This window comes from Rhinoderma darwinii, chromosome 4, assembly GCF_050947455.1.
Source record: "Rhinoderma darwinii isolate aRhiDar2 chromosome 4, aRhiDar2.hap1, whole genome shotgun sequence".
In the NCBI taxonomy this organism is placed as follows: domain Eukaryota; kingdom Metazoa; phylum Chordata; class Amphibia; order Anura; family Rhinodermatidae; genus Rhinoderma; species Rhinoderma darwinii.
Window position 1 is genome coordinate 345,206,399 of NC_134690.1, and position 12,625 is coordinate 345,219,023.

Below are 12,625 nucleotides of genomic sequence, written 5' to 3' on the forward strand. Positions count from 1 at the left end.
GCCCGCGTCAAAGAAGTGACCTGTCACTTCTTTGGCCGTAATTGGAGCCGTTATTCATTGACTCCAATGAATAGCAGCGCTAATTACGCCCGTAATTGACGCAGCGTTCAAGCGCCTGCACATGCCGTTACAGCTGAAATTACGGGGATGTTTTCAGGCTGAAACATCCCCGTAATTTCAGCCGTTACGGACGCCCTCGTGTGAACATACCCTAAGCCTCATTATTGCCCCCGTACCCACTGCCACCAGGGGCAGCAGGAAAAGATGGATACGATTTTGTACCCGATCATTTGTATCGATGGTTGGGTTCTGAGGCGGCAGCAGGCTTGTATAATTAGGCTGGAAAAGGCCAAAATCAGTGGCTGTTCCCACCCTGGTAAGGTTAGCCTGCTGCTGCTATGCTGTATCTGGCTGGTTATGAAAAGTGGGGGCCTCACATAGTTGTTTTTTTTTTCCAATTTTTTATTCATTAAAAATAACATGGTGCCCCCCCCTCATTATTCATAGTTAGACAGACACAACACAGCAGCAGGCTAGCACATGGTGTGATGCTATCTGCTGGGCCTTGTATCTTGGCCTGTATTTTCCACTAAGCCCCAGTGCTCTGCCCGTAGACTCACTCCCGACGTCACTGTTCGTTTAACGTATACCTGTGACGGATGCCATACAGTTGTGTCGGTCACCCATAGGCTCCCGGGCCTAATTCACATCTGTGTTGGAGACCAATGTGTGATACTGTTTGCTGAGCCCTGTATCCAAGCCTACCACATGGTAGGCTTAGATAGAGGGCTGTGTGATCCTGTATCTAAGCCTACCACAAGGTAGGTTTAGATACATGGCCCATGTGTGATCCTGTTTACTGGGCCCTGTATCCAAGCCTATCACATGGTAGGCTTAAATAGTGGGGCAATGTGTGACAGTGTCTGCCACGCCCCTGCATCTAAGCCTACCACAAGAGAGGCTTAGATACAGTGTCCCAGCAGACCGTAATCTTATACTTACCCTCCTCTTCTACTTCAGGTGCAGCACAGGTTCTGACACCAATTAACGTCCCGACGTTGTGTGCGGCACACATAGCATTGTAACATCATAACTCTGAAATACATCCCGACCAGTGCTGGGCTCAGGAGCAAGGGTAAGTATACTGTTACTATAGTAACAGCGGTCCGTTTAGTTAATTACATAGGCCCCAGTTAGTATAGTTACTGTGAACAGACGTGGTGTTGCGGGGGCCGTGGGCCCCCTGACTTCGGGGCCCAGTCGCAATTGCGACCCCCTATATCTATGCCACTGCTTGTCTAGCCCTGTCCATGGTAATAACTGCAGTTTGCCAGAAAATCTTCATTAGAAGCAGCCTGGGCGACCAGCTCCACCTATGACGGTTTTCCCTAATGACATCCCCCTAATATTAGCTCATTGGCTGGACACAGGCTGGAAGAGACTAAGAAACTAATTATTATAACTATAGCTACACCGTGCTACGCTGTTTCCGTAACTCCCATTCACTTCTATGGGAGTTACGGAAACAGCGTAGCTCAGCTGGTTCCGTAACTGCCGACCACTTAACCAGGAAGTGGCGGGGAGGCAGCGAGAGCCGAGTAAGCTAGAACGGGGTTTAGGGGAGCACCGTTCTAGAGATAGGTGTGGGTCCCAGAGGTGGGACCCGCATCTATCAGACTTTTATGGCATATCCTGTGGATATGCCATAATTATCCAAGATGGGAAAACCCCTTTTACGGACGTATGACCACAACTGCAATATTATTAGACTACACTTGACCAGACTGACCAACGTCACCTAGGGAGGATAAACGGCAGATAATAGGGGAAACAACACACAGTTAAAGGCATAGTACACAAATTATCATATAAGCAGGGGTACAATTCCACTAAAGGCCCAAAACCCAATTTAAAAAAAACCTTAATGTCCCCTTGCCATCCGCGCACTTTACATCTGTACAGGGATAAAGTACACAGTAATGTTACAGTACAAGGAATAATCTCCACAGTGATAGCACAGTACAGGGATAATGCACTTAGTGACGTCACAGTACAGAGAATAATCCACAGGCTGGGTTCACACGACCATGTTACGTCCGTAATGGACGGAACGTATTTCGGCCGGAAGTCCCGGACCGAACACACTGCAGGGAGCCGGGCTCCTATCATAGTTATGTACGATGCTAGGAGTCCCTGCCTCGCTGCGGGACGACTGTCCCGTACTGTAATCATGTTTTCAGTACGGGACAGTAGTTCCACGGAGAGGCAGGGACTCCTAGCATCGTACATAACTATGATGCTAGGAGCCCGGCTCCCTGCAGTGTGTTCGGTCCGGGACTTCCGGCCGAAATACGTTCCGTCCATTATGGACGTAACATGGTCGTGTGAACCCAGCCACACAGTGATGTCACAGTACAGGGATAATGTACACAGTGATATCAAAGTAAAAAGATAATGCACACAGTGAAGTTACAGTACAAATATAAGGCATACAGTGATGTCACAGAACAGGGAATAACGTGCACAGTATTGTCACAGTATAGGGATAATGTACACAGTTATGTAACAGCACATAATATCATGCATACAGTAGTGTCACGGTACAGGGCTAATACACAGTGGCAGCACAAGGAATAAAGCACATTGTAATGTCACAGTACAGGGACAATACACACAGTGATTTTTCAGTGAGGATAATGCACACGGTGATCTCACAGTGCAAGTAATAACGCATATGATTTTGTCATGGTATACTGAGAAGGCACACAGTGGTGTAATAGAATGGAAATAATACACATCCTCTAACATTTGGATATTACTATTAACTTTCTAATTTTAGTATTTTTTTTGCAGGACCCTTTTCTACTCGTCTCTATATAGTGTTTTCAGCCGTTTTTCAAAATGGACACGAAAAAGAAGTGCATGTCACTTCTTCAGCCGTTTTTGGAGCCGTTTTTCATAAACTCTATACAAAAACAGCTCCAAAAACGGCCATGAAAATCACGACTTTGATTAAAAAACGTCTGAAAATCAGAAGCGGTTTTCCCTTGAAAACAGCTCCATATTTTCAGACATTTTTATTTTGTGTGTGCACATACCCTAACCATGTGTTAGCCATAGATGCCACTGCAACCATAAGGCTACATTCACACGAGCGGATCAGATTCACGCGCGTGAATCTGGTCCGTGTGTGTTGTGTTATGCATCAGGGTGCTTTGCGAGTGGCATGCGGTATTCACGCACTCGCAAAGCACATCTTTTTTTTTTTCAATGGAATTGATGCGCAAATCACGCACAGCACACGGATGTGCATGATTTTCACGCACCCATTGACTTCAATGGGCGCGTAGGTTCGTGAAAAGTCCTGCATGTGTGAATGACCCCATTAAAATCAATGTGTCAGTGTGCTGTGCGTGATTTTCACGAACAGCACACGGACGAGTTTTATGCTCGTCTGAATGAGCCCTAAGGCCTTATTCACACGAGCGTATTTCACATCCGTGTTACGCGTGTTAAAACAACGGACGTCACACGGACCTATGCAATTCAATGGGCCCATTCTGACATTGTTTTTTACCCAGCGTGTGTCCGCTGCGTAAAACTCACTGCATGTCCTATACTTGTGCGTTTTTTTTTGCACATCACACACACATTGAAGTCAATGGGTGCGTGAAAATCACGGACAGCACAAGGATACACATCCGTGTGCTGTCCGTGATTCACGCAACAGTTGCTAAAGAAATTATGAGAAAAAGAAAAACACCTTGTTTTTTTTCTGACTTAAAACACGTGTGACATACGGATGACATACGCATGTAAAAAACACGGATGACACACGGAACTGAAATGAGCGCAAAATGTTGCGTTTCTTATGCACGCAAAACGGACACGCTCATGCGAATAAGGCGTTATTCACAAGAACGTGTCCGTTTTGGGCACGTAAAATACGCAGTTTTTCTTGCACTGCAGTTCCGTGTGACATCTGTTTAAGGTGCACATCTGCATTTTTTACGCGTGTATGTCATCCGTATGTCACATGTTTTTTACAACAGCAAAAAAGACTGAAGGAGGTGTTGCGTGAATCACGGACAGCACACGGATGTGTATCCTTGTGCTGTCCGTGATTTTCACACACCTATTGACTTCAATGGGTGCGTGATGCACAAAAAAAAACCTGCACAAGTATAGGACATGTAGTGAGTTTTACGCAGCGGACACACGCTGCGTGAAAAACACAATGTCTGAATGGCCCCATTGACTTGCATATGTCCATGTGACGTCCGTTGTTTTAACGCGCGTAACAAGGATGTGAAATACGCTCGTGTGAATAAGGCCAAAGGGTTACAGTGTGTGCTGTCCTTGACAAATAAGCTCCATGGCACACAAGCAAAGACAAACACTATACAGTATATTATGTTCATTGTTTACTAGTGTGAACACATCCCACCGAGCAATAAGGCAGGGCACAGCAGAAACAATATGACAATGGAGACAATTATCAGCCACATTTTTCTTAACAATGGGACATTAGTTGATGGAGTCCTGCTCCTTACAGTGAATAATACAAGAGCTCTTTGGGTCCCTATACACTACTGGGGAGAGTTATAAAATAGTGGCATTGATTCTAGAAACCAATCAAATAACAGCTCTCATTTTTCATAGGGGCTTTGTAAAATGAAACCAGCAATCTTATTGGTTGCTACAATTTTCCTTACCATCAATTTTGACAAACCTCCCACTTAACCTGTGTTTATAGACTGACCATTTCTAAAGGGAAGCAAGAGATAAGTAATGTCATAGCAGAATAAGTTAATGGGCGACACCGCCCATCACTACCCGTACATCTTGTACAGGACTAACGACTTCGACGTCACCCTGAGGTATCTTACACAAGAGACCAAACAGATGAGGTGACTCCTCTGTAGGATCCATATATGTGGCGCTTACACAAGAGACCAAACAGATGAGGTGACTCCTCTGTAGGATCCATATATGTGGCGATAACAGAGTAGACTTTAATAAGCACTTGGTCTCCGAAAACATGGCGGTCACCGAGCCAGACTAGGGACATTTTTCTTGGAACAATATACTACATATCCCTCCTCTGGAAATTGAACCGTATGTAAAATCATAACCTAAACTCCGTGTACAATGTGTCCATGACAAAGGGGCGTTGAGGAAATCGTTCTCCTCCTCCCCTAGGTACAGCCGTGATGTCACAGCCGGCCAGGTGAGCAGGGTCCGGGTTGGCACGGGGAGCAGTCACCAAGCTTCATTCCAGAAGAGGAGAAAGAAGAATAGGCGCTGCTGTCTGACAAGTCGCTTTCAATATGGTGGCCGCCCACACCGCTCGCCTTCTTTCCCTGACGGTTTTGTGTCTGTGGCTGGGCCTGCGTGAGGTAGAGGCGGTGCCGGAGCAGGGGATCTGGAGTTCCCCGTTGTCTAGTGTGAGTGCTGGTCACTTCCTGTTGTTATTGTGCACTTGGGTTAGGGGGTTACCCGGGGGCGCGCATAACGTGAACTCTGGTCACCGAGCTGTCATTCTTTGACACTAGGACAGACGGGGACCATTTGGTGTAATAATGTAGTAGACGGCATGAAGTGCTGAGACTTGTAGTCCCACAAAGTAGTCATGTGCCCTGTTTACAGTACAACACTACTTACTATTGGCTGATCTCTAGGAATTTAAAACAAGACCATAACAAAATATTGTTACCATTGACATAAAATTTGCAGCCATGAAGTGACAGCCACAGTGCCCCCTTCCCAGAGCCAATATCCCCCTTCCAGGGCTCGCGTGCCATAGAGTCAGTCACAGTGTCTCCTTTTATAGACGCGGCTGTGGTGACCCCCTTTACAAAGCCTTGTACAGACCACTTTGTTGTCCCCATCAGACTTGCCAACCTCAATGAATCATAAAGATAAGTAATATGTCTATAGCTTAGAATAGTGATGATAATACATTGGCAACATGTACTGTGACCTCTAAAATAATGATAATCCCGAAATCTGTACAAGCTCCAACAACTTAAAAATACGGACGTATAATTATATATATATATTATTTTTTTTACGGATACTGGAAAAAAAGGCCCTATTTTTACAGACTGTCCAGGAATTTACAGACTGCAACCCTGGTCCCCATCTTCCGGACCCTCTGTAGTCCCCTGTCAGCAGGCACATTCATGACTCCTGCCTCCTACAGTGATCAGTCCTGCAGACCGTGTCTGCCAATATCGCCATATCGTGGGCGAGTCAATGTTGTGGTATTGAGGCCAAAAACTGGGGCACTGCTTAAAGAGACTCTGTCACCACATTATAAGTGCCCTATCTCCTACATACGGAGATCGGCGCTGTAATGTAGGTGACTGCAGTGCTTTTTATTTAAAAAAACGATCTATTTTCACCACTTTATTAGCGTTTTTAGATTTATGCTAATGAGTTGCTTAATACCCAACTGGGCGTGTTTTTACTTTAGACCGAGTGGGCATTGTACAGAGGAGTGTATGACGCTGACCAATCAGTGACCAATCAGCGTCATGCACTCCTCTCCATTCATTTACACAGCGCATAGGGATCCCGTTAGATCCTTATGTGCTGTCTTATACTGACACAAACAATACTGAAGTATTTTTCCACGGGATGTCTATTCACAATCTCTGCACTTCGTTACTGTTTCTGTGGTAGTTACAGCAGAGGACGCGTAATCTCGTTGTAACCTGTCATTTACCGCGTAATCTCACGAGATCACGCTTCCTCTGCTGTAACTACCACAGAAAGAGTAATGAAGTGCAGAGATTGTGAATAGACATTCCGTGGAAAAATACTTCAGTATTGTTTATGTGTCAGTATAAGACAGCACATAAGGATCTAACGGGATCCCTATGCGCTGTGTAAATGAATGGAGAGGAGTGCATGATTCTGATGGGTCAGCGTCATACACTCCTCTGTACAACGCCCACTTGGTCTAAAGTAAAATACGCCCACTTGGGCATTAAGCAACTCATTAGCATAAATCTAAAAACGCTAATAAAGTGCTGAAAATAGATCGTTTTTCTAAATAAAAAGCATTACTGTCACCTACATTACAGCTCCGATCTCCTTATGTAGGAGACAGGGCACTTATAATGTGGTGACAGAGCCTCTTTAAAGAGGCTCTGTCACCAGATTTTGCAGCCCCTATCTGCTATTGCAGCAGATAGGCGCTGCAATGTAGATTACAGTAACGTTTTTATTTTGAAAAAACGAGCATTTTTGGCCAAGTTATGACCATTTTTGTAGTTATGCAAAAGAGGCTTGCAAAAGTCCAAGTGGGTGTGTTTAAAAGTAAAAGTCCAAGTGGGTGTGTATTATGTGCGTACATCGGGGCGTTTTTAATACTTTTACTAGCTGGGCGCTCTGAAGAGAAGTAACATCCTCTTCTCTTCAGAACGCCCAGCTTCTGACAGTGCAGATCTGTGACGTCACTCACAGGTCCTGCATCGTGTCGGCACCAGAGGCTACAGTTGATTCTGCAGCAGCATCAGCGTTTGCAGGTAAGATCGACTTACCTGCAAACGCTGATGCTGCTGCAGAATCAACTGTAGCCTCTGGTGCCGATGTGGCCGTCACGATGCAGGACCTGTGAGTGACGTCACAGGTCTGCACTGTCAGAAGCTGGGCGTTCTGAAGAGAAGAGGATGTTACTTCTCTTCAGAGCGCCCAGCTAGTAAAAGTATTCAAAACGCCCCGATGTACGCACATAATACACACCCACTTGGACTTTTACTTTTAAACACACCCACTTGGACTTTTGCAAGCCTCATTTGCATAACTACAAAAATGGTCATAACTTGGCCAAAAATGCTCGTTTTTTAAAAATAAAAACGTTACTGTAATCTACATTGCAGCGCCTATCTGCTGCAATAGCAGATAGGGGCTGCAAAATCTGGTGACAGAGCCTCTTTAACAAACAACGTAAAGTATTAACAAACTTAGTGTTTTTTTGTTATGTAGACTTAGGCTGGGTTCACACGACCTATTTTCAGACGTAAACGAGACGTATTATGCCTCGTTTTACGTCTAAAAATAGGGCTACAATACGTCGGCAAACATCTGCCCATTCATTTGAATGGGTTTGCCGACGTACTGTGCAGACGACCTGTTATTTACGCGTCGTCGTTTGACAGCTGTCAAACGACGACGCGTAAAAATACAGCCTCGTCAAAAGAAGTGCAGGGCACTTCTTTGGACGTTTTTGGAGCTGTTTTCTCATAGACTCCAATGAAAACAGCTCCAAAAACGGATGTAAAAAACGCCGCGAAAACGGCGTGAAAACGCCGCGAAAAATGTGAGTTGGTAAAAAAACGTCTGAAAAGCAGGGTCTGTTTTCCCTTGAAAACAGCTCTGGATTTTCAGACGTTTTTGTTGACTACGTGTGAACATACCCCAAAAAGGTATTGTAGGTTTTGGATAATACATACTTGTTAGGGCTCATTCACATGAGCGTGAATCTCGTCCATGTGCTGTGCATTGATTTCAATGGGGCTATTCACACGTGCGTGAGTTTTCATGCAGCGTGTGTCAGTTGCGTGAAACTCACTGCATGTCCTATATTGGTGCGCTTTCACGCACCTAACCGCCCATTGAGGTCAATGGGTGCATGAAAACCACGGTCAGCACACGGATGCACAAAAATTGCTTGCAAGTGCACTAAAAACACATGCCACTTGCAAAGTACACTGATGCAAAACGCAACACACCCGGACAGATTTACACACTTTTTTACACGTGTAAATCTGTCTCGCTCGTGTGAATGTAGCCTAAGGGCTCATTCTGACGAGCATGTATCAGTCACACGGACTCATGTATTTCAATGGGCCCGCAGTTTCAGCGGAGCGAGTGAAGGGTCTGTGAAAAAATAGGACATGTCCTATTTTAGTGCGTGTCACGAATCCCTCCATAGACTCTAGTCTGTGGGGGATCTGGGACAACGCATTCCGCACGGGTGCACCTCGGGCGCGAAAAACGTTTTAATTTTTCACGTCCGAGGTTACTTCAGTTTTTCACGTCCGAGGTTGCGGACGCTTGTCTGAATGTAGCCTAAGAAGGGTCCCTTAGCAATAAGTAGATCACAAAGTGTCCCCCTGCTGGGAACCCCAGTAATCAGCTGTTATCTGTGTAGAAACCCGGTCCGGTAGTAAGTTTCCCTGTAGCGCCACCACAGGGGAAACAAAACATTACACAGTGCCCATTCACATCAATGTATAATGCAGGACAGGACAGAACCTCCAGATAGACGCTCTCCACTCTGCCCAAGAGATAAGGATCCTGAATATAAGACCCCCATCCTATTGACTCAGATTTTGATATATGACAATGAGTTTTCTAAATACCCTTTAACTGTGGTGTAATGTAAAATGTCATTTAAGTGTGAAGTTTTCCTTTTATGTTTTATTTGTAGCCCTTACACAACAAATAGAAAAAGGTTTATCTGGAGTGATCCATATCACTGCTCATAATACAATTCCCTAATAAAGTACTTAAAGAGGCTCTGTCACCAGATTATAAGTGCCCTATCTCCTACATAATCTGATCGGCGCTGGAATGTAGATAACAGCAGTGGTTTTTATTTTGAAAAACAATTATTTTTGACAATGTTAGGAGCAATTTTAGATTTATGCTAATGACTTTCTTAATAGACTACTATTGGTCAGCGTCATACACTCCTCTGTACAACGCCCAGTTGGTAAAAAGTAAAAACACTCCCAGTTGTCCCCTTAGTGACCAGCCCATTTTAGGCCTTAATGACCAAGCTATTTTATTCGTTTTTCTATAGTCGCATTCAAAGAGCTATAACTTTTTTATTTTTTCGTCTACATAGCTGTATGAGGACTTGTTTTTTGCGGGATTAGTTGTGCTTTTTAATGGCACCATTTTTGGGTACATATAATTTTTATATTAACTTTTATTAACCTTTTTGGGGGGGGGTTATAAAAAAAAACCTGAAATTCCGCCATTGTTCTATGCGTTTTTAAATTGACGCCGTTCACTATGCGACGTAAATAACATGTTACCTTTATTCTATGGGTCGGTACGATTACGGCGATACCACATATGTAGAGGTTTTTTGTGTTTTACGACTTTTGCACAATAAAAACACTTTTGAACTAAAATTATTTGTTTTTGCATCGTCGCTTTCCAAGAGGCGTAACTTTTTTATTTTTCCATCAATGTAGTGATTTTTTGGGCTTGTTTTCTGCGGGACAAGACGTAGTTTTGAATGGTACTGTTTTGCGGTGCATGGGACTTATTGATTCATTTTTATTATGACTTTTTTGGGGGCAATGGAAAAAAATTGCAATTTCGCCATGGTTTTTTTGCGTTTTTTTTTACGGTGTTCACTTTGCGGTTTAAATTACATATTAACTTTATTAATGGAGTCATTACGGTCGCGGCGATACCACATATGTGTACTTTTTTTTTTTTTTTTACTCTTTTACTAAATAAAACCACTTTTTATGGAAAAAAATGGTTTTATTTATTTTTTTACTGTACTTTTTATTAATAATCTTTATTTCACTTTGATGACTGATTTTATTAGTCCCACTAGGGGACTTTACTGTGCGATGTTCCGATCGCTGCTTTAATGCTTTGGTATACTTCGTATACCAGAGCATTATTGCCTGTCAGTGTAAATCTGACAGGCAATCTGTTAGGACGTGCCTCCGGCGCGTCCTAACAGGCATATGTCCAGGGCAGACCTGGGGGCTTTTATCAGGCCCCCGGCTGCCATGACACCCCATCGGAGACCCGCGATTGCATTCGCGGGCCGCCGATGGGTGACAGAGGGAGCTCACTCCCTCTGTAAACAAAGTTAAATGCCGCGGTCGCTATTGACGGCGGCATTTAACGGGTTAAACGGCCGGGATCGAAGTAAACTTCGATCGCGGGCGTTGGAGCAGGAGCTCAGCTGTCATCAGACAGCAGAGCCCCGGCACCAGCCTGCACAGGAGACCCGTGCAGGACTTAGACTAGGCTGACGTGAAAAGGCGTCAGCCTAGCCTAAAGCCCATTAGTGACCGACGTAAAAAGGCGTATTAGTGGTCACTAAGGGGTTAACTGGTTCCCGACCGCTGGCTGTATTTTTACGGCCAGCGGTCAGGGTCCTTATAACCCGAGCCATAGACTTTTTACGGCTCGGGTTTTAACTTGCTGCCCGAGCGATCAGGCAGCTGAATGTCGGGTCTCCGGCTGTCAGTGACTGCCGGGGACCCTGAGGAGAAGATAGAAGCAGCTTTCACTGCTTCTGCCTTCTCTGATGACTTGTACACAGCGCTCAATGAACGCTGTGTATAGGAATAGAGACAGCAGCAGCGGCGCTGTCTCTCTTCCTCCCGGTGTTCATGTGACTGGTCACATGATCGCCGGGTGCCGTTACTGACCGACTGCTGCTGGGTCTTACAAGACCCAGCACAGCCCTATTGGTGACAATTGTCACTATGAGACGGCTGATTTCCCCTGTAATAATAAATACACATAAAATATCCACGCCAAAAAATAATCCCCCCCCCCCCCCCCCGCCAATCATTGTCGTAATGCTAGCCCGGACCCAATTACCCGAATATAGACACGTAATATATTAAAATTTACGGTAGACAATGACGATCACAAATAAAAGGTCTATTTTAGGGTAAAACTATGTTATTACCCAAAAAAAATTAGCTGAAACGTAAAAAAGCTTATTTTTTTACTATTATTTTCAAACTTTATGAATAAAATTTCTAAAATGGCAAAAAGGATGTGTATAAAAACGATAAAAAAAGAAACCTGCATTGTCTATGGAAAAAACATTGCAAAAATCATGTTGTTCGCCCAACAAATAAAAAAGTTATAGCCATTTAACTAACACGTGCTAAAAAGGGCTAAACGGTGTCTGGTCCTGAAGGCGCAAAATAGCCAGTCCTGAACTGGTTAAGAAATGAATTAGCATAAATCTTCAAAATAAAAACCACTGTTATCTACATTACAGCGCCGATCAGATTATGTAGGAGATAGGGCACTTATAATCTGGTGACAGAGCCTCTTTAAGATGCTCTGTCACCACATTATAAGTGCCCTATCTCTTACATCAGGAGATCGGCGCTGTAATGTAGGTGACAGTAATGCTTTTTATTTAATAAAACAATCTGTTTTCACCACTTTATTAGCGATTTTAGATTTATGCTAATGAGTTGCTTAATGCCCAAGTGGGCGTATTTTTACTTTAGACCAAATGGGCGTTGTACAGAGGAGTGTATGACGCTGACCAATCAGCATCATGCTAGATCCTTATGTGCTGTCTTATACTAACACATTAACAATACTGAAGTGTTTAGACAGTGAATAGACATTCCACGGGATATCTATTCACAATCTCTGCACTTCGTTACTGTTTTTGTGGTGGTTACAGCAGAGCAAGCGTAATCTCGTAACCTGTCATTTACAGCGAGATCTCGCGAGATTACGCGTCCTCTGCTGTAACTACCAGAGACAGAGTAACGAAGTGCATAGCGATCTAAAAGGATCCCTATGCGCTGACTAAATGAATGGAGAGGAGTGCATGACGCTGATTGGTCAGCGTCATACACTCCTCTGTACAACGCCC

At 44.2% G+C, this 12,625-nt stretch overlaps 1 protein-coding gene across 1 annotated transcript in view; it reads left to right on the top strand.

The window, feature by feature from the left end:
* The first annotated feature begins 5,109 nt into the window (after positions 1-5,109).
* The window catches only part of TMEM87B (transmembrane protein 87B), a 39,837-nt gene continuing 32,321 nt past the window's right edge, over positions 5,110-12,625 (top strand). The window contains exon 1 of the mRNA XM_075862900.1: positions 5,110-5,447. Within this exon, the coding sequence (XP_075719015.1) occupies positions 5,331-5,447 (117 nt within the window). The 5' untranslated portion in view covers positions 5,110-5,330. The remainder of the gene's footprint in view (positions 5,448-12,625) is intronic.